Raw genomic sequence first — 27,301 nt, 5'->3', positions numbered from 1 at the left:
AACAAAGGCTGTTTTGTCGTTTGGGAGGCTGCCCCGTTTCCCTTTTCTCCTATTTCCCGTTATAAATTGGTTGTTAGTAGTTTCTTTAGCCTTTCTTGATTGGTCCCATGCATATCTTCGATATTGTTTGCAGGCGTAGGACCCCTTCTTTTCTAATTATTCGGTTTCCCAACACTAGTGCTCATCACCTTCTTTTCCAGCTAAGAGCCTCGCCTCTTTCTTCCTTTTTTATTCATGCCCTAATCTATACAAATATTAAACCCTGCATGAGTTGGTTGGTACTGTATTTTAAAAAAAAAATTAATTATATTAAATATTTCTTCAATAATATACATGATATTCAGTACAGATTTGTATATATGACACAGAAGCATCTTCCATCTATTTGATAATTTATTTAACCAGTAAACATGAAAATGATCTGCTGATAATTCAGTTTACGGCCCTGTAGTAGAGGCCTCCTATGTGCTCTAGCAACATCACTTGTAGGTGTCAAGTCTGGCATGTTCTTAGCTAATTATTCATTGAACATTGTTAATCAATATTAATTGTTTTTTTTTTCATTCTCTTTGTCTGCCACGTGGCTACTATTAAAAAATAATATAAATTATATTTTAAAATTTTATTTAATATTTTAAGTTATTAAATCGAGATAGTTTTTTAATAGAATATCAGAGTCCTTGATAATCAAAAAGTCACGAATTTAAATCTCATAATTTTTATTTATTTGATAAAAATTAAGCACATGATAATATAAATTTATGCAAATTTCAAGCCCGAATGATTTATATTTAAAAAATATATATTAAAAAATAATATAAATTATATTTTAAAATCTCACCAAATAAAAATTAATAAAAAAAACACAAATACTATTCTAAAAACCCAATAATTAATCGGCGAACATCATGTCCTTTGGCTTTTTGTTGAAACTAGTGGTCAGATGGAAACGAACACAAGTACAAAGAAAAACTCCAAAAAAACAGCAATGTTCCGAGATTCATACAAACGATAGAGATTTTTTAATAAGATGATTGCAATAAAAGGGGTGACAACAATCTTGAAGGAGAAAGTTACATGTGACGTATAAGACCAATAATTGATGATATTGCAAATGTAAAACTTATGAGAAACATAGTTTTCGAATTTAATTTCACTCATTATCAAGTATTTGTCCTAAATAATTTTATTCCTTTACTTTTTTAAAAAATGCTTTTATACATATAAAAGATTGTGTTGTTTGTATTTTTTTCCCATTTAAAAACTTGTACTGAAAAAATTGGAGAGAACTTCTAAAATGTGTTCTTCAAACTCAGTCCAAAGTTAAAAAACTTAAAAACTAATTTATGAGTTTTCAAGATTAAAAAAAAAGGCATTTTCAAGTTAAAATATAAAATGATTGGCTGCTTCTTATTTATAATTTTCATAATCTCTGGCATGCCAATGCATGGGTTAGATTTCTCGAATTAAACACAAAAAGGATAAGGTCAACAACCAAAATTTTATGACAATATATATATATATATATATATATATATATATATATATATATATATATATATATATATATATATATCAGAAAGACCATCATTCCACGAGGAATGGAAGTCATTTCACTATCACACGAAGATTGAGCCATTATACGATCCTCAATCAACTCTTTGTTAGGTTTCCTTTCATTTTCCAAGGTTGTTTTGTTTTGTTCTTTCTCAATGATTCGTGGATTTGTGCTAATGAATCTGCCAGTGGTTGCATCGCCTCTCCCTATGGTTTAAGAAGCTGCACGTCGTTGGTTTATCACGTACGTGGGCTCTCTTGGACAGCAACCTGAATTACAAGAGTCATCCATTCCTTTTGAACAAATTATATCTTGAATTGAAATTTTACAGTTTAAATTTTTAAATTAAAATAATTTTTAATATAATATTAAAAATTTAATGATTAAACAATTACGAGTTCAAATTTTATTACTTTAATTATATTTAATAAAAATTAATTATAAAATAATGTAAATTTATACAAGTTTTAAACCAAAAAAATTTCAGTTGTATCTTGATATCTTACCTGATAAACCTTATCTGCTTCTCTTTTTTTTTTTTTTTTTTTAATGCTAAAATTCTCAATTATTAATTTGTTTTGCGAGTTGCCGACGGACAGGAGGGACAAATTCGCAAATTTTTTATCCCTTTTCACTGAGGTTAATCGAGAGTAACAAAAGACGTTCAGACACTAGGCCCATCAGCAAATGACGAAAGGTTTGTAGGCCCAATTACATTTATAGGTGGTTAGGCTTTCATGGGGTTTCTTGCCTGTTGGCGACGTGATCCAATCCAAATTTAATCAATGCATTCTTTTAGTTGGACCGATAAATTAGACATCTTCATTTCGTGAACCAAAAAGTTACTAAACGGAACACTCGTTTACTGATCCAGTTCAAGTTTTGAATTAGAAGTAAGTAAAAAAAACTAAAAAATTAATTAAATTAAAAAATAATAATTAAAAAAACCGAACCATAAAAAAAAACCAATTAAAATTTTGAAAAAACTGACCGGTTTGGTTTCGGTTTTATAAACCTGAAACAAAAAAAACCAAACCGAACCAAGCTCAAACCATAAAAAACCGAGTAAAACTGAAAAAAACCGAGTCAAGCCAATTTGAACTGGTTTTATCTTAAAAAACCAAACCAAACAGGTCGGTTTGAATCGGTTTCGGTTAGGTTTCGATTTAAAAAAAAAATTAGTTTGTTTAATTTTTTTTATAAAAACCAAACTGAACTGAAAATTATCACTCTTATGAGTTATTGATTATGTGAGTTAGTCTAATTTAATTTTTTTTTAAAACAATAGTTATAATGATATTATTTTAAAAATAAAAGAAAATAAACATATTTTTTACTTGATTGTGAATTAACCCATTATATATACCAGGTTAGTTTTTCTTTAAACTCTACCAGTAAAAGTTTTAAAACTAAAACCAATATTTCATAGCAAGTTATCAATTATCAATTAAATAATTCATTGTCTACTATTATTGTTATCATCCACCTATTTTAGTTTTTCTTACCATTGTTATTTATGTCAATATTACCATTGTCTTCGTTTCAGTCTTCATCTACCCTAGCTATGATGTTTCAAAGTGCAATAATAATTTTTTTAAAAATATTTTTCACTTAAAAAATATATTAAAATAATATTTTTTAAAAATAAATATTTGTAATAATAGCACATAAAATAATATAAAAATAAAAAAATATATTAATTTAAAATAAAAAAAAATTAAATTTTTCCAAAAGCATTTTTAAAATGCATAAATAAACAGAATCTCAGTATATCCATGCTCACTTCACCCCCTGTGGTAGTGTTGTTTTTGTGGTTGAAATGCACTTTTAAAAACTTTTGAATTTTCTCTTTTTAGTTTTATACTATTGTTTTTTTGTATTTTTTTTTATCATTTTTATGTATTAATATAAAAAATAAATTATAAAATATATATTATTTAATATATTTTTAAATAAAACACTTTAACAAATAATTTAACACCGGTCATATCATTTATTAATTACCTAATTGACCACCTTAAAATTTGTATTTTTCAATTATAAAACATTGCACTCAAAGCATTTACACATTCTTTTCTTTTCTTTTTTCATTTTTACGTTATTTTTTTATTTTTTCTTTTTTTTTTTGGATGAATTCTTTGTTTTAGATGTGATTTAGTATTTTCAAAGTTGTTCATATACCATATCATAAATTTAGTTTCACCACATTTTGTTCATGTAAACATTTGAAAGAACTTTAAACAAACATTTAAATGATTTTTCTTATTTTATTAAGAGGCTTAACATGATTTTGACTTACATAACAGAGGAAGAGAGTGTTTAGTATTGTAGCCAAAACATTGTTTATCTAAAATTTAAAAATAAAAATAAAAATAAAAAATTTAAGTGTTTTTAGATCGTTTTAATGTACTGATATCAAAAAAAAATCTAAAAAAATAAAAAATATTATTTTAATGTATTTTCAAGTGAAAAAATACTTTGAAAAAACAATTGCTATCACAATACAAAACGGGCTCTTATTCTTCTTCATTATATTATAATTGAGATGTGTCATCCAACTTCGAGGGTTATGTGTTCATATCTAAAAATCTTTAACAATATCCCAGAAGTTTCATAGTATTTCTAAATCTTTTATGTCTAACAATTTAGTCCATGCTTCCCTGTCATTTCACTAAACGATACTTGAATTTTATCTTGTTAAAAAAAACCTAATATATAGCATTTTAAACAATCAACTCAGTCAATGCACCTACACTATTGTGCATTTAAAAAACCTTGATATATAGCATTTTAAATAATCAATTCAGTTCATGCTCCCACACTGCCATGCATTTACATAGTACAAACATAAATATTCTACTAACTCAACTCACATAACATGTTTTTTTAAACTACACATAGCACTAGTTTTTTAAAGAACCAAGTACATCTAAACTATATGACCACAACTTCTATATTTACAATAGTGCTAACAGAATATGACATGTATCCATGGACACAACATCACACGAAGCACCATTAAAATATTTTTATCCCATGAAAAAGGAAATAAGACAATGTTTGTCAACGATTACCTTAGTGTCTTCATTCAACCATGTTAGCTTATATGGCATAGGATAATTTTCAATCGTTAATTGAAGCTTCTTCACTATCTCTATGGAAAACTACGTTCTTGCGGCTGTTATTGTCTATAATCAAGTTGGGAACTTTGTTGTTAATAGTGGCTTCCCATAAAAAACCTATATGTAGAATCACTTGATAAAATTTGAGTCTGACTTAATGTTAAAAGTACATGTTATACTATCCACATAGCATGCTTGGGTCAGATTCTCATCCAGTAGTGTTAGATCCTCACTTGAATGCTTGGACCTTATAGATTAAATAAGCTCAACTACATTAAACTTGGTGTCAACCAGTCATTGAGAATCAACAAGAGGCTTATTTGCAACTGCGATAAACAAATAATGATCTTCATTTATCAACATCTAAGGGTCCTAGACACTCATTCACTTACTTAACAAAATTAAACACTAAATGTTTATAAATCATTGGACATCAGAAATTATAAACTTGTTTATGAGATTATAAAAATTAGGCGTGATAGAACCTAAAAAATAAAAATTGAAACCCAATAACATATTAAATTGAGAAACCTAAAAGAGAAATTATCAATTATGATAAAAAATAATCAAAATTGAAGATCCAATTTAGATGGGGTAGGATTTAATCAGAGTATTTGGATTCAAATTTTGGTTTGGATTTGAGAGAAGAGAACTATTAGTGTTATGGTTTAGATTTTTAGGTTTTATGAAAGAGAGATTGTGAATTTTAGGAGAGATATATCAGAATTAGAGAGAGAAAGAGAAAAACAATGTTAAGTGTGAATATGATCTATCTCTTCTTATATATATATATATATATAGATATATATATATATATATCTTTTAATATTTTTTGAATTTTTTGTAAGGGTGAGCAAAAAAACTGATAAACCGATTAAACTGAGAAAACCGGAAAAAAAAATAACCGAAAAAACCAAACAAAAAAAACTGAATTAACCGATTAAAAAATCACAAAAAAATTCCGGTTCAGTTCAGTTTCGATTCCTAAAATCTGAAACCGATTGAACCGAACCGAATCGAACCGGTTCAACCAGCCATTACTTAAAAAGAAAAAAAAACTATAAATAGAATATTTTTCTAACCTAAAGTAACATTCACCCATTAGCCTCCGCCGCCCCTTCTCTGCATATCTCATTATTTCTCATTGTATTCTCAGTTTCTCACTTTACTCTTCGGGTTGATTTTTCTCCTCACCCTCTACTCTCTGCTCTGCTTTAATTTTTCTCCCCTCTCTCATGGATTTGGTTCCTTTGAGTTTTCTTCGGATCTTAGTTCTCCTGTTGAGTTTGTGGTTGGCTCTACTAACAACCAAAGCAGAGGACTATCAGGTCCACTAAGAAAACCCCCCAATCTCTATTCCGTAAAAAAAATCCCATCTTTGACGTTAGTCTCCACCAACAAGCAATCCCTTGCTTTATCAGAAGTTGCAGGCATCTCAAATAATTTGTTAAACAGTGCCTTATTGTACTTTCAATTATTGCTTTTTAAAAATAGAAGAGAGGCTCCTACTTTTTTGATTTCTAATTGAGGCATATGCTTTGTTTGTTTCTTATTTAAATTTCAGATCTGAGATGATAATTTTCTAGGGAGGGCAAAACAACTTGATTGGAGTATTGTTTCTTCAAAAGCCACTTTAGACCTAGCCAATGAACCAAAACAGAGGGAGGAATTTATTTTTTTGTTTGAGGACCGTTGGGTTTGAACCGGTTTGGAAGGAAAAAAAACGAACCGAACAGAACCGAAATTAATCGGTTTGAACCGGTTTTGGTTCGGTTCGGTTTAAAAAAATTAAAAAAAAAATAAATTGGTTTGGTTATTTATTTTGGTTCAAAACCAGACCGAACCGGAAATGCTCAGCCCTAATTTTTTGTATAACATGGTGTAATTTTTCAAAATACAACAAAAAAATTAAAATGCTATAAAACCTTAAAAGGCTTTTTATAATTAGCTATAACTATAGTCATAAATCAATGTTGCTAAGCAAAATATTGGCACCCATGCTCGTGTACTATTCAAATTAAAGCTATGTATAAATTAAATAAATAATTATATTAAATAAATTAAACTGACTTTGATAAATATTATTGAATTTTCGCATTTAATATCCTAAAACATTAATATGAGAAATTAAATTTGGCAAATTAACAATTATTCTTTTAATACATATTTTATGTATTTGTGTGTGTGAGCTTGCGTGTTGGGGAGGGAGGGAGGGAGGGAGGGAGGGTGGGGTTTGGTCAATTATTCTAGAGTTTTCACGCTGTGATTGCTTTTATTTTAAGCATTCTTAAAATGAAGGATAAATTATATATATAAAAAAACCTCTGAACTCAAGGAAGAAAAAACCACTTAATATCTCATCCTAAATAATATGATTTTTTTAAAATTTGTCCCTTTCCTTATAATTTTGTTGAAAACTTGATCGGAAAGCACGTAAAAATTCTTTTAATTCCTCTTTGTATTATTATAACTAATAATAATAACAAAAAAACACCAACCGAACTTAGGAAAATATGCTTACTGATGAAAAAAGAGTACGCACCTTACCATCTACCATATTAGCCGTTATCCTGTGATATTGCTATATTCGAAAATTGGACGGAGGAGGGTTCATATTACAAAACTGAAAATAGAAGGACTCAATCAATTAAATTGGAAATTGGGTATTCAATTGATCAAATTAGCTAAGTAGAGGGACCACGTTTGTGATTAACCCGTTGACAAGTACAATAATGGAGTACTTTTTTGGTGTTTAATGGTGAGGTTGCTGGGCTACGTGGCTACGTTCTCCATCAAAAATTGATCGCGGCCAAAAAGAGCACCAACGTGGTTCCTCTCCGCAACAACCGCCACATCACCATCGATTGAAGTTGTTCTTGTGATCTCCTAAACGACCATGATTACCCTCCAAACTCATGCCACGTTGCATTATTTAGATTTTATTTGAAAGTTTACTCAATGTTTTTTTTTATTTGAAAATATATTAAAATAATATTTTTTTATTTTAAAAAAATTATTTTTAATATCAAAACATTAAAATAATTTAAAAATATCAAAAAATATATTAATTTAAAATAAAAAAATATTTAAATTTTTTTTAAAAAATATTTTTTTTTAAAAAAAAAAAAACATCTTATTGTCTATCAACGTTTACCAACTCTTCACGAATGATTGACTTAGCACAAAACCTTTGAAATAACAAGATTCCGAAAAAAAACTGTTTAATGGATAGACAAGGACATAAAAAAATAGTTTGAGATCGAGTTTTTATTATTTTAAAATATAAATAATAGAAAGACATGTTTTTTTTTTTTTTAGTGTACTTAAATACTATCTGAATAGTAATAGTTGGATTAAAATAAAGAAAAAGAGGAATAGAAGAAATTTTGAATTTCTTGAATTTTCTTATATTTCACTTTACAATTGGGATTGTTATAGTAAATATTTTGATCTAACACCCATGCCCCAAGTCCATTATATTTGAATTCATTAAATTATTTTTTTACTTTTTTTAATTTAATATTTGGGATTGCTATAATATAAAATGTTTGGATACATATAAAATTAAATTTAATAAATAGTTTTGTATACTATTTTACTTAAATTTAATGGATCAAATGAATGTAAATATGGTACCAACATTTCAAATATGAAATATTTAGTCTTTTGGTATTTAAAAATACAGTGAAACTTATTTTTTTTAATTCTTTTATTTAGAAATATATTAAAATAATATTTTTTTTATTTTTAAAATTTATTTTTAATGTTAATAAAAAAAATTAAAACAAATAAAAATTATTTTTTTAAAATAAAATACAGGCTGGAATACAGGACAAGCGGACACTAAAATTAGATTTGTTTTTTCTTTTTTTGAGAGGAGAAAATACAATTATCTAACTTAAAATGCCAATGATGTTTTCTTTTTGTTCCTTAGGCAATTAAAGTATTAAACAAAATAGAACACGCCCCCTTCTCTCCCCGTTTCTCAGATTGAGAGAGAATATTTATAACAAACCTTCCTTTACTGCAAACTCTCCATCGCAGGTAACAAACACAAAAACAGAAAAGAGAGAGATGTGGCGGTGCGTGGCTCGTGGCCTTCGCCTTCCTTGTTCAACCAAGAGATCATCTAATGACTCTTTTAGATCTCACATTTCCAGATTATTCTCCACCGATTCTGTACGTCTCTTCTTTTCATTTTCATCTGAATCGTAGGGTTTTTGATAGCTCACTTGTTACTTGATTGTGATTTTCAAGCTTCTTTAATAGTTGATTTTTGTTCAATATTATGCGATTGGATTCTGTTAGGGTTACATTTTCTGTTTAGATTCTACTATCGAGGGTTTTTCTATAATTGTTTAGGAATTCGAATTTTTATGAGTTATTGTTTATTTTTATTTTTTTAAAAGCTAGTTAGTTTACTAGTTTGCTGAGATAAGATGGAAATCAAAATTAGCACGGCTCTTGATAATTGTTTGTGTTGTTTGTTTTCTTGCATTTGTGATTTTTCGTAATAAGCTAGGTTAAATTTTTGCTTGTTTGATTATATGATGTTTGTGGTGGATTGTTTGATAGACTGGGGGGAGATCCTCGTACACGGTTGTGGATCATACTTATGATGCGGTTGTGGTAGGAGCTGGCGGTGCGGGATTGAGAGCTGCTATTGGACTTTCAGAGCATGGATTCAACACGGCTTGCATTACCAAGCTTTTTCCTACTCGTTCGCACACCGTTGCGGCTCAGGTATGCTGTCAGCTTGAAGGTGGTAGAGTATAAATATTGATGTATTGAAGATTTTGTAGTTGAGTTATGTTCTAGCTGATATTATATGATTTGTCCATACTGTAAGTGTAGAAAGATGGCTGGATCAACATTTTTGGTTTCCTAAATTCATTCTTGGTTGGAAGAATACAATGTTTACTGAGAGACATAAGGGCTTCTAAACCACTGGGGGTGATTTTGCTATTGATACGAGGTTCATATTTTGAACTGTTGGTAATATTTTGGAAGCAGTTTGGGTGGATGGGGGATGAGGATCAGAAGGGCATGTGCTATCTTTGTGCTTAGTATGATTTTTAACTGGGATACAAGGTTCATATTTTTAACCGTTGGTAATATTTTGGAAGCAGTTTGGGTGAATGGGGGATGAGGATCAGAAGGGCATGTGCTGTCTTTGTGCTTAGTGTGATTTTTAACTGGGGATCATAAGGGCATGTGAGCTTTAGGGTTCCTGTCTTTAAGATTCAGATAAGAAAACACCTCTTTTTTTGCTTGTTATGACTTTTTTTATAGTATGTTTTTGCTGTTGGATCAGGTGTAGTTACTGTAGGTATAATCATTAACTGCACTTAATGGGATGCCACTATCTGATATCTGAAGTCTGCTTCTTTTTTGATGGATGTATTACTGATATGCTATGTAATGCTAAATTCTGTAGGGTGGTATTAATGCCGCTCTGGGAAATATGACTGAAGATGATTGGAGATGGCACATGTACGACACTGTCAAGGGAAGTGACTGGTTGGGTATGTTACTTGATTGAACTAGGAACTTTTTGTTGTAGTGCATGCATTACATTGAATCTGGAAAGTTGAGATTTCACTGTGATGCAAGTAATTATCCTACATTTAATGAGGCTGCTCTGCCTTTATACTTATCTTCGTCTTACAAAGTCAAAGATAAATTGGCATCTGATACAGTAAACCACTGGCATTACATGTGTATTCCTTATATTTGCTGAAGGGTACTGCTTTTCATTTTGAAAGATCTTTGTGTTTTGGGAAATTGGGACTTAGGCTAAGGGGCTTACGAACATCACACAAATATGCACAATCTACATTTTGCGATGCTCACGGCTAAATTTTGTTTTTGAACATTAATGTTCTATGATATTTGCACAGGTGATCAGGATGCCATACAATACATGTGTAGGGAGGCGCCAAAAGCAGTCATTGAACTTGAGAACTATGGTTTACCATTTTCTCGAACAGAAGATGGAAAAATTTATCAGCGTGCATTTGGGGGTCAAAGTCTAGATTTTGGAAAAGGTGATTTGAGCTTGCAGTCATGTGCTTTATGTTAATAACTTTCTAATATTTGGTTATTCTTACAGGTGGGCAGGCATATCGTTGTGCATGTGCTGCTGATAGAACCGGGCATGCTCTTTTGCATACTCTATATGGCCAGGCTATGAAACACAATACACAATTCTTCGTGGAATATTTTGCTCTGGATCTAATAATGAATAATGATGGTATGTTTATAAATATCATTTACATTTTTTTCTAACATTGTTCACTTGTTTGTGCTTGGTGGTATAAAACAATCAGTGTATCTTAACTATGTTTGGGAGGGTTTTAAAGGGAAGGGAGAGGGATTAAACCCTCCAAGCTTGTTTGGGGGTTTATTTCCAAAGAGAGGAAAGATTGGAGGATTTATGATAACCTTTAAGTCTCTCCATATCATAGAAAACATCAATAATAGAGGGAATGGATTTGTTATACAATTTTTAATTTTTTCCCCATTATTACCCTTAGACCTTATCATCCTCCATTAACCAAACTCCATGTACTTGGACTAAAACCATTTGTACATGGTTGCTCAAATTGGTTGAAACATCTTTACGTCATGGGCTTCAAGGGATTTTGGGTACTGAGCTTATCAGATCTCTGCCATAAGGCTAGTTGATGGTTTCTCGTAATTGTTCAAGGATAATTTTGTATTGTTGCTGTACAAGTCATATTCAAGATGTTACATTAAGTGGTGCCTTTTTGGTTTATTTTTAGTGGTATTTACTTTTAAGCTTTATTACATTGCATTTATTTTATTATCTATATTGAATTTCTTGCTTTTTTTATTTTTTTTTTTCTTTTAGGCCTTTGCATAGAATAAACAGTATATTTTCTTGTTATTATACTTGGAGGATACATATGCTGTAAGTTGACTGCTTATTGATATTTGATGAACAGGTAGCTGCCAAGGAGTAATTGCATTGAATATGGAAGATGGGACATTGCATCGATTCCGTGCTGCGTCAACAATTCTGGCCACAGGGGTACTATATTGTAGCCAATGCTTGCTGGATTTCAAGTACTTGAAAAAGATGCCTTACTTCAATTTACCTGTATCCTTGTATGTTTTCTCAGGGCTACGGTAGAACATACTTTTCTGCAACCTCAGCTCATACATGCACTGGAGATGGCAATGCAATGGTTGCACGGGCCGGGATTCCACTTGAGGTTAGCTGTGATTCTCATACCTGAAGTGAGTGATATAGAAGTTTTCATATCCAGGTATTTATTTTCTTCTTGATGTATACTTCCACAGGATCTGGAGTTTGTTCAGTTTCATCCCACAGGCATATATGGGGCTGGGTGCCTCATTACAGAAGGTTGCTTCTTTTTTCAGCTCACTTGGAAAATGCGTTGCATGTCTTTTTCCTCTTTTTTTTTTTTTGCATGTTATGAATGTAGCATGATTACTTTCTCCAAATAAACTGATTTTGATTCATTTTAAACTGAACAATGTCTGATTCTATTTTTTATCTGTGTCACGTAGGATCTCGTGGTGAAGGTGGCATCCTTAGGAATAGTGAAGGTGAGCGATTTATGGAAAGGTATGCACCTACAGCCAAGGATCTTGCTTCAAGAGATGTTGTTTCAAGATCCATGACCATGGAAATTCGGGAAGGTCGCGGTGTAGGTATGCTTGATTACTAGATCCAGATATTTGCTAATGACATGCATTTAGCAGATTTTATGTATGTTTATTATCATTATTTTTCTTGTATCTGAAGATTTGACTTGAACTGTGAGCTGATCTAGAACAGATTCTCAGAACAGTAGATTTTTGTATGACTAGAATGTAGGTTTTAGTAAGAAATATTTCTTATGTTTATTTTTGTTCTTTTCTAGTTTATATTCACAGTTGCTTGTTTCTTGTGAATCATGTGAAAGTTGTATTACATTTATTTATGCCTGGACCGATATCTACTTTTAGGTTTGAGTGAGAAGCTATATATCCATAGGTTGCCCTCTTACACTAGACTACAAGGATTGAAAGTAGTACCTGCTCTCTATCTGATATGGATACTCAGTTTAATATATAGAACGAATTTCATGCTGTTTTGACAGGACCTTTGAAGGACCATATCTATCTGCACTTGAATCACTTGCCCCCAGATGTGCTCAAGGAGAGGCTTCCTGGTATTTCTGAAACTGCTGCCATTTTTGCTGGTGTGGATGTTACAAAGGAACCCATCCCAGTGTTACCAACTGTGCATTATAACATGGGCGGAATCCCCACAAATTACCATGGAGAGGTGAGAGTTAATGAAATGCAACTTTTGGGTTTTGCTATTGTCACTAGTCAGATGCTATAAAACATGTGTACATACACCAAACTTTTTCCAAAAAAAAAAAATTGTATATAAACCAACAGAAGGCTAAATAATCGATTGAGAAAATATTTAGAACTAGGTGCTTTAGGGTTAAATTATCATGCTTCAGTATAACATGTTCATGAAAGAGCACATTTCAAATCAGCAAAAATATAAAAAAAATTTAAATCAGACAATGTTGTTTTTTGATTCCATCACACTCGTACTCAATTCATTTTCAGTATCCTGCGTTCTTAACTGTAGCTCATTATGTTCTTCAGGTAGTAACCATTAAAGGTGATGATCCAGATGCTGTTATTCCTGGACTAATGGCTGCTGGTGAGGCAGCCTGTGCTTCAGTTCATGGTGCCAACCGACTTGGTGCAAATTCTCTTCTTGACATTGTTGTGTTTGGCCGAGCTTGTGCAAATAGAGTAGCTGAGATCCATAGACCAGGCAAGTTCAATGTTTAATTGCTGTAGATGAATTAGCGATGGGGTAGGGATTAGTATTTGGTTTCCTATACAAAGAAAAAGAAAGGCTCGAGGATTTGATGTCTTCAAATCTCATTTTGCAGGGGAGAAACAGAAACCTTTGGAAAAGGATGCTGGGGAGAAAACTATTGCACGGCTGGATAAACTAAGAAATTCAAATGGATCAATTCCAACTTCACAAATTCGGTTAAATATGCAGAGGATAATGCAGAGCAATGCTGCAGTGTTTCGCACGCAAGAAACATTGGAAGAGGGTACTCAATTTACATGAACTACTGTTTTGTCTTGCTATAATTCCAAAACTCTCAGGTCATGTTTTGTGGAATGCATGTTGATCTAGTAAAGTGAACTATCACTACTTCCTCTTGTTGGTACATTAAATTAAACCATTACGGTCTCTAGCATACCATCCTCTCTCTGCATTTAATGGATATTGATTGTCCCAATCTTTTCCCTTTTCCTTGTCCCTTTCTTTTTCTCCTTTTTGCATGAATTGTAAAATTGAGTTATTATTACATGAACTTGAAGGGAAGGGCTTGGGACTCAAATACCAGTCCCACAGCTCTAATTTTTTTTTTTTACTATTTTAAATTTTCAATTGGCTTCAATTTGATTATACTGCCATTATTTTGAGGCAATTTTTATTTTGATCATATTTATCTTACTATGCTTATGAATCCTACCCTGTTACTTCTGCAGGTTGTCATTTGATTGATAAAGCATGGGAAAGCTTTCATGATGTTAAAGTGAAAGATCGGAGTTTAATATGGTATATTACAGTTGAGGCTGTTGATGATCAAATTATTTGCAGTTTGTTTGCTGTTTGAATTTCAATTATCATGTCTTTTAACAGGAACTCTGACTTGATCGAGACTGTAGAGTTGGAAAACCTTTTGATAAATGCCTGTATAACTATGCACTCTGCTGAAGCCAGGAAAGAGAGCAGAGGAGCACATGCCCGTGAAGACTTTACTGTTAGTCTAGTTCTCTCTTCAGTTAATTGTTTCTCTTTTGCTTCCAGTTTTCTTGCAATAAAAGTAAGTTGCTTTGCTTTTGCAGAAAAGAGATGATGAGAAATGGATGAAGCACACTCTGGGGTAAGTCTTATATCTTGTTTCTACCAGAAGATTATTTATTTGAATCGAAGATGTAGATTTCCTGTTATCATAGCAGAAACTGAATTCTGAAATGGAGCAATTCAAATGATAAGTCAACCTGTTAGTTTGGAGGGTTGTGATTACATCCAAGTCAACCTCTCATTATCCATTCATGTTAACACGGTGGTGCTTGTTGCATTTGCAGATATTGGGAGAAGGAGAAGGTCCGACTTGATTACAGGCCAGTTCACATGAACACATTGGATGATGAGGTTGAGACCTTCCCACCAAAGGCTCGTGTTTATTGATATATATATTTGCTCTTTAAAGAACTAGGATGGCATGTGGAGAGGTTTCGCTGAGATGCAATAACCTCCATGGTGAGAATAAGCCTGCGGTTGCAATAAATTATCTTAGGTACATCACTTTGACCGTAATGCTGCTAAATTCAAGATGGAAATCATCCATATATCTTAATCGATCAAAGTTGGATTTGTATTTTTAGCAGTAAGTGAATGCTGATTCATTGTTAGTTCAGCCAGCAATGAGTTGCTTGGAATTTTGTCTGAAATTCTTCAATTTCCAACGTGGTTTCTACATTGTAATGGAGTCACTGGTCTAAGGTGGCGTGTACTGATCACATACTCGTTCCTAAAACTGTCAATAAGATAATGATTGGTTGCATGTGTTAGGTGCGTACTTACTGCCTTATTTTAATCTCAATTAGTTTTCTCCGGCGCCAATCATCATGCTATTACCAGGAAATGTTAGATAATATGTAGGCCTCAACGTATATCATTACTATATTTTTGTGCCCTGGGCCAAGCCATAATCCGTTCAACATGGAAGCAATGTAGGGATGCGAGGTTTGTTTTAGGCTCTATTTGTTAGGAAGTAGGGGAAAGGGTAAAAACGAAAGGATGGATATTGACCTGGCTGTGGCTAATAATTGAGGAAAAGGATGGAAATCAATTGCAAGAGATACATGCTGCGAAGGATAGCACCCAGGACCCAACCCAAAAGGAGGAAGCAACCCCGCCCTCCCTTCTCATCTTCCTGAGAAAAAGAGGGTTCGTTGCTGGTTTTAGAGGTTTTTGTTGCTTTCGGCTCTTGAGGTCGAAGATGCTTTGTTCGGTGGGAAATTCTTTTTGGAATGGCTAATCATCTCTTCTGCCTTTTCTCCTTTCTAATTCAATGTGGGATTATGAAAATTGAGTGGTCATCTTTGAATCTAAACTACTACAGTATAGATCACTGGGAGCTGGTTTTGAAAGAATTGGAGACAATAGAGGGAGAAGAGTAAAGTTTTTTTCTTCAGAAAGATCAAATGAGAGCTTGAACAGGTACCGTCCAATTCCTTTTTTTTTTTTTTTTAAATTTGGTGATATATCATAATTCGTTACATGAACTGATGAACATCACGATAGAGGGGCAAGTAAAGACCGATCGTGTATACAACTAACTACTGGGTGGTCTGCATTTAAGTCATCATTGTCTTGTTTAATAATTATGACTATTGTTGTGATGACCAGTGGACAGTGTGTTTTTAGTTTCAAAAGCATGGAATTTGAAAGTAAGGTAAAGAAATTGCTGTAATGAGTAGTTTATCTGATTTGTCAAAGAAACAATGTCACCCACCACAAAAAAATAAATAATATACGTCTCTCTCCATCTTGTCTTGAGGTGAGGACAATTAAAGCCACCATAGCAGTCTTCGGATCAAAACACGAATCCATTGCAAATTTGACTGAAAAACAACCATTTGTCATCATTTACTAGGAATTATTTAAAAATGATCGTCACTTCATGTTCTTGTTTGCAATGAAGACATGCACCCACTATCCTAGTAAGGATTAGAGTTTTGCAAGAGCTTAGCAATCAAAAACAAATAAGAAGAAACAAATCCTAGTGTGACTAATCAAAATGATGGAGAAATTGCTTAGTACACGTTGTGCCCATCACTTTCTTCTGATCTTATTTAACGTTCATTGTCTACTGTCTTCCAAGTAGTAGAAGCAGCTAAAAGTCAATACTCGGCACCAAAAACTTTAAAAAAAAAGAAAAAAAAAAGTGGTTTACAGTAAATTATCGGTCCCCTATAATTAACTTCTCTATTGTTCAAACTTCAAAATCCTTCATCCCTCAATTACTCGAAAACAATAAAGAAAAAAAGACAAGACTGGACCCGTGAGCCCTGTTCGTGACATTTAGAACGTCATTAGGAGAAGCTACCACAAAAAATAAACAGCAGGGTAGGTGTTAAGCTTACAAATTTAACCTTGATAGAGACTTTCTATAGGCATTGGAGTCCAAGTTGGACGTAGAGTTAAAACTTAAAAGGTCAGCCGGCCTTTCATGACGGACCAAATGAAAGAAGATAACAGCTTGATGAGTGGGATAACTCGTTATCTTCCACATGGTGACATCATACTATAAGAATAAAAATTGACTATAAAAATATAATTTAATTGATCAAATTTTAAATTTATTTTTTAAAAATTACTAATTCAAGTATTATAAATTTCAAAACCATTAAAAACTTGTATAATTACTAATTTTAAGGTTTATAAAATTAATTGAAGTATGTACAAGTTAACCTAAACATCCATATTAATAATAATAAAAAAAAAAAATTATCTTGTAAAATATCAAATTCAAATTCAGCAAAAGCTTGACAAATCCTAACAAGAAGATGCTAATAATATTTTTTAACTTTATCATTAAATTTTATGTAAACAAATACACACACAAAAATATCATCCAGGAAAGTGCCGGTGAATTAGATGGTGCCTGTTGGATTTTGAATAGTCTTGAATCTCTTTATTTCATTTTCAGCCGCATTTTCATTTTTTTAAGTTCCTCCACGAGGGAAAGGGTATTTGATAATATTATATACTAGGTGTGGGCCCGCATTACGTAGCCGGTCCATATTCTTTCCATAGTAAAAACAATGTCCAGACACAATAAGTACGTTTTGAAAAAAAATAAAAAACCAATGACATAGCTCTGAACAGTATAATAAGTTGATTTATTTTAATTACAGGATAAAAAAAAATTGGCAATGATAGTAAATAAATAATTTTTTTTTTAAATCATGATAACTTGAAAAAAATACTTTTGAAAACACAAAATTAAATAAAAAATTAGCATGAATCAACTCTAAATAGCATGATAAATATGTAACTTAGATGATAAGAAACAAACCAACCCGGATTAACACAAAAAACTTATAGCTCAAGTCATGATATTAGGATAATCCAACATAAAAAAATATTGAAGAAAATTATGAAGTCAATTTGTTTTAACAAAAATAATGTCAAAAAATGAAAGCAAAAGAAAAATAAGCAAGAAAAAAAGGATATTGATCCAGGTTAACTTATCAGGCCCATGATATGGGTCATTAGACTGGAACTACCATGCATGGAAAAATTATGAAAACCAATTCTCGGTAAATCAAATATTGAATTATGAATTTGAAAAAAATAAAACAATTATAAAAAAAGAAACCCAAAAAATAGCAATTAGAAGAATAAAAATAAAATCAAAATAAAAAATAAATTAGAGGGCAACCACAATCTTCGACTAAAAGGTGAAATTGAGAAGAAAAATAATTTTAACAAAAAAACAAAAAAATCAAAATAATAAAGATTAAATTGAAAAAATTAATGTACCATAAATTTGTATTAAGGGATCAAATTAAAAACAAAAACAATTGCACAAAAGGGTTAAGAAAAATACAATTGAGCATGCGTCCCCCACCGAAAATAGAACATCTTGTTGCTCCTAAAGCCATCACGGATGGAGGATTTTGGTAACTGGACGACTCCACACGCGATGCCCGAATGGCGTAGGGGGTGTCACATGTTGACACATGGAAATTTTTTTAATAGTATTTAATTACTAAAAATTACTAAACAGCCCTTGATCAAATTCAAAAATAATAAAAACCTAGAATAAAAGGAATAAAACAACCTTGAAATCAACCCCTTTTTTTTTCTTCCAAGAGTTATTCTGTCATTTAATTGTTTTAAAAAATAAAAAGGATGAAGAAGCCTCTTTGTGCATGCTCATTTTTTTTTCTTCCAAGGGTATGATCATAACTTAAATGTGCAATTTTTTAAATAAAAAGACTAAAGAGCCCTTCACTGAAAATTTAACATATATTTTGTTTTTAATAGTAAAATAGTCATTTTATTGTAATAAAAAAAAAAGATATCCTGACTAATTTGTCCCCAATCAACTTTGCAATAACCAATGTATTCTCTTTAAAAGATAATCCTACCTTAAATTGCAAATTTAATTAGTTTTTTTTATTTATGGTAAAAATATAATTTTACTATTCCAATAAATAATGAGACGTGTCTATTATTACAATATTTTTTAGTTTTTTTAATTACTATTTCAATAAACAGTGAGACGTGTCTATAACCACGTATTTTCATGATATCTTTTAATTTATTTTTTTAATGTAGTTGATAATTAAACTAATTATGGTCACCAAAATAATCATGATACACAATTATTGCATGCGTGTGATCGGGTCAATAATAGCTTGATTCATGAAATAGGGCTTCTGAATTTATTTATTTATTTATTGTTTTTTGACGATAAGAACCAAACCCTATCTTTCCATTAAGCTATCACGGCACACCCCACCTCTAGAGCTAACAATATTGCTAGAGGACCCAAATCCTTACGACTCGCCTAAGAAAGAAGCTAATGCACGTCGTGGACTTTGTAGTTATCGGGACTGTTTTTGCTTGTGATTTTTCATGGATGATTAGTAATCTTCAAGTTCTTGCTGCTTAATTTTGCCATTTTTTTGTATAGTATTGTTAATTTCTTTTTATGTAAGTTTGGGAGTGTGTTTCAAAACGTAACTTTACTTTATCAATTTATTTTTAATATTTTTTAATGATTTTGATATATCAATATAAAAAATATTTTTAAAAAAACATTTACATCATAATATCAAATAGTAAATACTTACTGTGACTACCTCATCGTTCGCTTTTGAAGTCTGAAATCTTGGCAAAATATGATATTTTTTTGCCAGTCAGACCTGTGGCTAAGGCAATAGCCAAGAATTGAATAAAAATAAAATAAACTGATTTTTATTGCTAAAGAGATTCAAAAATCTTGTAAAAATAAAATAAGAGAAATATTAATGTCAGTTTAACTATCATCACAGTACCGTTGACAACAAAAGAGAAAGTAGGCTTTTGTAAACCTACTTTTCCATTAATTAAGATGGAAAACAGTAATTATAGATATAAGAGAAGAAATTAATAATTTAAAAATATATAGAAAATTAATTTAATATTTTTCAAATAAAAAATAATTTAAAAAAACATGTAAAAAAACAAAAATTAAAAAACGGTAGACTGCTGCAACAATTTGTTGTCTAATCAAGCAACTAACAGCGGTGGACTATGACATGAAATTTTGTCTACTTATTGGAAATATAATTTTTCTACACCTTGCGCTAAGATCTTGAATAATGCTATGATACAATCCAATTAAAGCTTCACTTTGTTCAACAACGTCTAAACTGGGAAGAAGGCTTCAGTCACTGTAAGCGGATATACGACTCTTGTATAATTAATTAGGGCAAGAATAAATTTATTTTTCAGGAGGGCTGCGCGCGCGTGTATACACAAAACTAATTGGAATTTTTTAAGTTTTGTGAGAGATATTTCAGAGAACAATTTCAAGCCAATAAGTTAAGCTTGTTAAATGAGATCCTAATATATAATTTATATTATTTTTTAATATATATTCTTAAATAAAAAAATTTTGGACTTGAAACTTATATATACTTGTACTATCTTATGCTTGATTTTTATTAAATAAATGAGGGTGATGATATTCAAACCCGTTATCACTTGATTATTAAGGTTCTATTATTATATCAAAAAATCATTTTAACTTAATAACTTAAACTGTTAGATGAAATCTCAATATATTATTTATATTATTTTTTAAAGACAATGATGTGAGGATGAGAAGTTAAATTCACTTTTGAATGAATCATGTAAGTACAATCTTAGAGTTGAAATCCACTTTGAATATTTATTTTTGGGTTTTTTTTCTTGTCATAGGACCCATAAAATCAGCCTAAGTTGTTTTATTTTTGGAATTCAGGCTCTACTTTTTTTTTTTTATCTAATTTCATTATTTTTTAGTTTATTTTATTTACTAGTTTAGCCTTTGATCACCAAGGGTAAATTACTTGTCTTGTTTGTAAGTATTTGACCATGATTATTCAAACTTACAGGTGTATTGTGCATTTCTTTCGTTATACATTGTTGTTGTTGTGAGCTATAGATTGAACAAAAAATTACAATTGTTTATATTATATATTTTATGAAAAAGTATCTAAACAAGTCAAAGTTGCAAATTTATATATAAAACTTAGTCATGCATTATTGTCATGTAAACAAAAAATATATATATAAAAACTAAAAGTAGAGAAATTATGGTATACACTTGACAATGAAACCCATAAGCACAAAAGGTAACAAGATATTATTGTTAATGATAGATTTTTTATCTTGAAGTTTTATTACTCATTTCTTAATATAAAATAAAATTAAAAAAAATTCATAGGATTCCAACAACAATACTTTTAAAATGTAAATTTATTTTAAAAGTTATCGAATCAAGGTGCCATATACTCAAAAGCTTTCCTGGAGTAAAAGAACTTAAACTTTAGAAATGAGAGAAAATAAGTAAAACATGAAAAATATTGATATGTAGAGTGTTAAAAAGTTTTTTTTTTTTATGGATCCAAAAATTATTTTATAATAAACTTGAAATTCCAGAATTAAAATAAGTTAGCAAAAAAAAAAAAAAACACTTAAATCAGGATTTGAAGTCCAGTCTTGAGTGAGCATGCATGTATGGGTTAAATTCATACTATTTTGTTAAGAATTATTTATGATCATTCAACTGTTCACTGTATAAATTAAAATAAAATCTCATTTTTATTCTATATATTCTTTGTAAGAACAATTTTAATAAAATATTAACCCTGAGAGTGAATACACCGCACTTTGAATTTGGCATAAAATGTTTCCGTTGGCTACGTTTTATAAAACAAATCCCAACCTCCGCAATTAAAAATATACATCTTATACTAACTTCTGTCAGGTAAAATTAAAGGCATCTCCGCAATGTGGTTGTCAAACACCGTTGGATTCAAATCGGTCAAGATTTAGGGTTACTTGGTTCAAGATTCAACAACCAAGATAGTAGTTGAATCGATGACGATGAGTATATATACTATAAATAACAATGGATTTTAAAATTGAAAAGCGATGAAGTTTTGAAAAGAAAAGAAAAGAAATTATTATTTCTTAATTATTTAGTTACAAACCAGGTTTCAACTAAATTAGATGATTTATTATGCGAGGCAAACTACAATAACTATTCTTGTTTATTTTTGTATTTTAAAAATAATTTTAAAATTTTTTTTATTTTTTTCTTTACTTTAAATTAATATATATTTTTTAAATTATTTTTATATGCTAATATCAAAAATAATTTTTAAAAAATAAAAAAAATATTATTTTGATATATTTTTGAATAAAAAACACATTCAAAAGCAACCGCAACCACACTTAAATTGGCGAGACAGCTACAATTTTTCAAATAGAGCCAATATAAAATATTAGGTTAAACATGAAATAAAATAAAATAAAAACCATATAGTAAATACATATTTTTTTGGGGGGGTGAAGAACATATATTTTCCATGGAATAAATCTTCATTCGAAGGATATAATTAAAAAAATTTCTTAGATCTAAAATCTTTGAAAATTCGAGAGTGCCACGTGTTTATCATAAAAGATAATTCCATCATTGGCAAACTTGATCGGATGAATACCTTGTCTCCATGACTGGCCGGAAGCCTATTAGTGTCATGTTTGACAGATATACAAGGCCAATCCTTTTAAGATGGCTAACTATTTCAAAGAAGTTAAAACAACATATGTTCATTTTCAATTTCCTTCACGGCTGCTAACAATAGAAACAAGCCTACCCCTGTTTTTGTGTATGAAATTGTACTTGGATATTTTAAAAAAAAAATATTAAATTAGTATTTTTTTATGTTTTTTTTTTATGGTTTTGATATACTAATATAAAAAATAAAAAAACTATTTTTGTATATTTTTAAGAAAAAATATTTTTGAAAAACATTTTATACCACAATAATATACACTTGGATAGTGTTTGATATTGTGGTGGCATTTATTTTCAAAGTATTTTTTACTTGAAAATACATCAAAATAATATTTTTATTTTTTACAATTTATTTTTAACACAAGCATGTCAAAACAAAAAAAAAAAACACCAAAAAAATTATTTAAAAAAATATAACCACGTCGCAATAACAAATGATCTCTTAGCTAGTTTGACTACGCCGTAACTTCTGTTTTTCAAGGTACTTCTTACTAAAAAATATTAATTAATATTTTAAAAAAAATATTCTTCATTAATTTATATATGTTGACGTTGAAAAACAAATAAAAACATATTTTATTATATTTTTAATTAAATTTATTTTTTTGAAAATCACCATCATAATACACACCAGAACACGCAAAGATTCAAGACGTTTTGTTATTTATCACACTTCAAAAGTTGCATCCTTGAATCGGGGGGTGGGTGGGTGTGTGTGTGTAAATATAAAATATAGACGTTGCAAGTTGACCGGGGGTCTTCCTGACGTGGATACACCACAGATCCATGCCAAAACCATAACCCATCTAGGGTTGCTTTCTCTTTTTTCCATCTTGCAACCCTCCCTCAAAGTATCCTCCACCGTTGCTTTTTATGATCATTTCCATTGGTTCAAGATCGATGGCTCCTCCTTTGGGTGGACCCCATCTTGTACTGCTTTTTCCTAATTAGTCATAGGCACCAGGGCCCCACAGTGGGTCCACGTGGGCCCCATAACCGCCCTAGAAAGAACGGTCCTTAATTGGCAAGCTCTTCCCACTTTTATCGATAGAGTCCTCCTCTTTCTTCACCGTGGATCAGTTTTCTTCCCCTTTCTATTCTCTTTTTATCTTTTATCTCTACTTTTACCTATCCACCTCTTCACCACTTCCAAACGAAAGGCTTTTAACACCCTTAAAGGGACCCCACTTGATACACCTGTCGATCTACGCAAAAAGAAACGGGCAATTGTCCACAACGGTATAATTATCTACCTGTTAAAACCATTAGTTCTTGAAACTTGGGCCGGAAGTTTCTAGATCATGGGTTAACTAGAGTAATAAAAATAAAATTGAAAAAATTACTCTTAATATTTTATGATTTTGATCGAAATTATTTGTTTTGACTTTTTAAAATTACAATTTGTATTTTCAGTGAGTATAAAATATACTAAATTATAGAATAACTTGCGTCCAACAAAATTCAAGTTGTAAAGTATGATTTTTTTAAAAGTTTATATGCAAATATAATTTCAACTAAACTATAGAATAACAAAGATAATTTTTCTAAAACTCAAAAGGTTAATAAATTTTTTAATATATTTTTAACCTGATTATTTTTAATTTAATTAATTATTTTTTTATTTATTATAAAAACTCAAGCCGAGTTAAGCTTCAAATTAATTAGATTGTTAGTTCACTGCAATCTTTTCTTCTTCTTCTTTCACTCTGTAAATCAAGAGGAGAGAGAAAGAGATAGAGCTAATTACAACTTAATCCTTGTAATTGAATAAAAACTAATTAATATTATTAACTTCAGAAACTATATGTTTAAAGTATGTTTTCCATAACTAATCCTTTTGTTATTTTGTACCTTATTTTGTTTTCTATTGAGAAAACGGTAAGATGGAGAAAATTGGTAAAAAATAAGGCATTTTTAGAATTAAAAGTTAATTAATTGAAGATGGCTAATATTAATTAAATAACTATTTGATATCCATAATATTACAGGCATAAGATATTATTTTTAATTAACTAAAAAAATTACTATTAATCATAGCTTAAACAAACAAAGAAAGTGCATACGTGTTAGCATAATAATGCAGGTGATGCTTTATCTAAATTATCCTGCCAAGGTACTGTACCCGTAACGTCGTTTTCAGCTACAGTAAGTGGCGCGATTCCATTTTGGTAAATGAGGACGCTAGATGTCCAAAATGGACGGCAAAGATATACTTTACATTCCCCAAGAAGATCACAACAGATGACGTCATTAAGACGGCGACACCGACCCGCCGTATAACGATCGACGTGTCAAGTGGGCTGTGGGCCCCACGTCAAGGTACCCGAATAGAGCGGGAGTGAAAGGGAGAGAGAAAATATTTTTAGGAAGAAAATAATAAAAAAAAGTGGAACACGTGGACGTTGATGACCTGGTGTTGTCATGTCGAGAAGGAAGTGTCCTACGAGCACAACAACCGCGATTCTCAAGTCCCAGTAGACAGAAAGAAGCTGCGAAAATGCCATCAAAAACTGTGGTTGCGGAAGTACAAAAATTATTTTTGAGATACATTTTTGTCAGATGAGTTTTTTTTTTTAGATTAAGTTCTTTTTAATTAAGCTTTTGGTGTGTTTGTTTTTGTTTTTGAGTTTGTTGTGGGGTGCAATTCTTAAAAAAAAAAAAAAAGATTAAAAACAGTAAATTTATGTTTTTGTTGCTGTTTTTATTTTTTTATTATTTTTAATAATAGCCCCACTATTAAAAGCAAACACAATAGCAAAAATAAACTTAAACTAAATGATTCATTGATTTGGAATTTGGCCTAGCTATATTATCAAAAATACATATTTTTTTAATAAAATTTTGATTTTTTATTCTTAAAAGTAAAAAAAATGGTATGGTATAGTCAACTTGATATCAATGATCAAGTCTCGTACAAAGTCACCCCTTACTCAAAATTTATTACAATTCTAGTTTATGGCATTTAATAACCTTTTTAATGTTTATACATGGATTTTGTATGGGATGGCAATATATACTAATGATGGAGTTTAACATTATTCATACTCGAACCTGAATCTAAGATTGGTATTCATACATGATCTAATCAAGTTTTAGATATCCAAGTTTAATATTATTCATTCTCGAAATTTGAATCTAAAATTGTAAATCATACTCAACTTGATTATGTTTTAGATATTCAGATTTGACATTATTTATACTCCAACCTTAATCCAAATTTGTTAATCATATCCAACTCAATCATGTTTTGAGTATTTATAATCCCTCAGCTGAAAAAAAAAAAGACAACACCATTGTGTTTTTATAAGATGGAAAGTCAACTTGTAAACTTGGTAGGTATCTTTTAAAAGTGATTTGGTGAGATGAGATGTTTTTTTGATAAACCTAAATTTAAGGGCCCAAAAAACCTTTCACAAAACTCAACCTTTCTTAGACTCGACTAAAAAAATAACCCACCTCTATTATGAGAAAACAATGTGTTTTACTATTGTTAAGTATGAGAAGTCAAATGATGACACTAGTTAGGAAAAAACAATGTGTTTTTATCATTGTTGATGATATTATCCAAGAAAGTGTTGGACAATAAAATTCAGATTCTAGTATAATTATATCTACTTTCTAGTTTTACGGTAACAATCATAATTTTCAATCTGATCATTGTGTGAACTAAAACTTTACCCATGGCTTCCTAAAATAATGTTTTATACTTGGGTAAAATCTCGGGTCAATGAGAATTCATAAAGGCATTGTGATAAATGTAAGAATAAGTTGTATAAATTTTATTATTTACTTTCTTTTGACTTTTAAAATTTTTATTTGGCGATGATCCTTTTTTTATAAGGATTTAACAGCTTAGTTTGGGAGTTTCATAACTATACAATAAAGGTTAAAGGAATGCGGCAAGGACTTTCATATTTTAAGAGGATTATTTAAAGTTACAATTAATCATCTTAGACAAACAAGAAAACTAAAGGGGAGGCAGCTTTACCAATCAATTTCCTAGCTTATTCTGAACATCTAAAAGTGGCAACAAAGATCCTAGTATTTATAAAATGAGAATTTTGTTTATGACATTGTTTAAATTTTGTTCATGTTATTTTATCTAATCAGGTGCACCAACTTTAGTTTATGTGTTATATTATTATTTTTATTATTTTCTTTATGTTTGGACTTAGTTAACCTGCCTTGAGTTTATTATAAGTGGATAAATATTAGCCCACAAGTTTTAGGTTCATTAAGGTTATTAGTTGAACTACTATATAAGGTTTTGTAAGCTGAAATTCTTAGGAATTATAGATCTATGAAATAAACTTGTGTTTTATGTGATGCAACACGTTTTCTTTGCTGTGATAAAGAACAAATCTGACTTATCAAGGTATAATTGATCTTGTGACATTTTCCATTCACTTCTTGTTCACAAATTGATATTAGTTGGACAGGGGTTTCTTATTCCACTAATGTTGGTGCCTTGAGACATATTTTTATCGTGTCACACTCCTATTAAACCTAATTTCTTAGCTTTCTGATAGTTGTATCATCTTTATTGTGGGTTATTTAACCACGTGATCAAGAAGTTCACATCAATTTATTTTAAGGTATTTAATGTTGTTTTGGTTGGTGTTATGTTTTTTCAATTGAAACAGTAAGTTTTGGTTTCAAAGTGTTTTAGTATGTTTTTTCGGAGCTAT

General features: G+C 30.4%; 1 protein-coding gene across 1 annotated transcript; it reads left to right on the top strand.

The window, feature by feature from the left end:
* Positions 1-8,623: 8,623 nt before the first annotated feature.
* LOC118063293 (succinate dehydrogenase [ubiquinone] flavoprotein subunit 1, mitochondrial) lies at positions 8,624-15,332 on the top strand. The gene is made up of 16 exons (XM_035077307.2): positions 8,624-8,859; positions 9,256-9,423; positions 10,118-10,205; positions 10,581-10,727; positions 10,793-10,933; positions 11,649-11,734; positions 11,826-11,918; positions 12,007-12,070; positions 12,238-12,381; positions 12,813-13,000; positions 13,339-13,513; positions 13,635-13,805; positions 14,251-14,320; positions 14,405-14,525; positions 14,611-14,648; positions 14,854-15,332. Exons 1-16 carry the CDS (start codon positions 8,755-8,757, stop codon positions 14,954-14,956), a joined length of 1,902 nt encoding a protein of 633 aa, XP_034933198.1. The 5' UTR covers positions 8,624-8,754; the 3' UTR covers positions 14,957-15,332.
* Positions 15,333-27,301: the final 11,969 nt, after the last annotated feature.

Source organism: Populus alba, chromosome 7 (genome assembly GCF_005239225.2).
Source record: "Populus alba chromosome 7, ASM523922v2, whole genome shotgun sequence".
NCBI lineage: Eukaryota > Viridiplantae > Streptophyta > Magnoliopsida > Malpighiales > Salicaceae > Populus > Populus alba.
This window is presented reverse-complemented; position numbering and strand designations above follow the sequence as displayed.

Excerpts from the sequence above, each read along its gene's own strand:
- LOC118063293 (XM_035077307.2), top strand. The coding sequence starts at position 8,755 with ATGTGGCGGTGCGTGGCTCGTGGCCTTCGCCTTCCTTGTTCAACCAAG. Across the intron at positions 9,424-10,117 it reads CGCACACCGTTGCGGCTCAG|GGTGGTATTAATGCCGCTCT; the intron begins GTATGCTGTCAG and ends TAAATTCTGTAG. Across the intron at positions 11,919-12,006 it reads GGGCCGGGATTCCACTTGAG|GATCTGGAGTTTGTTCAGTT; the intron begins GTTAGCTGTGAT and ends ATACTTCCACAG.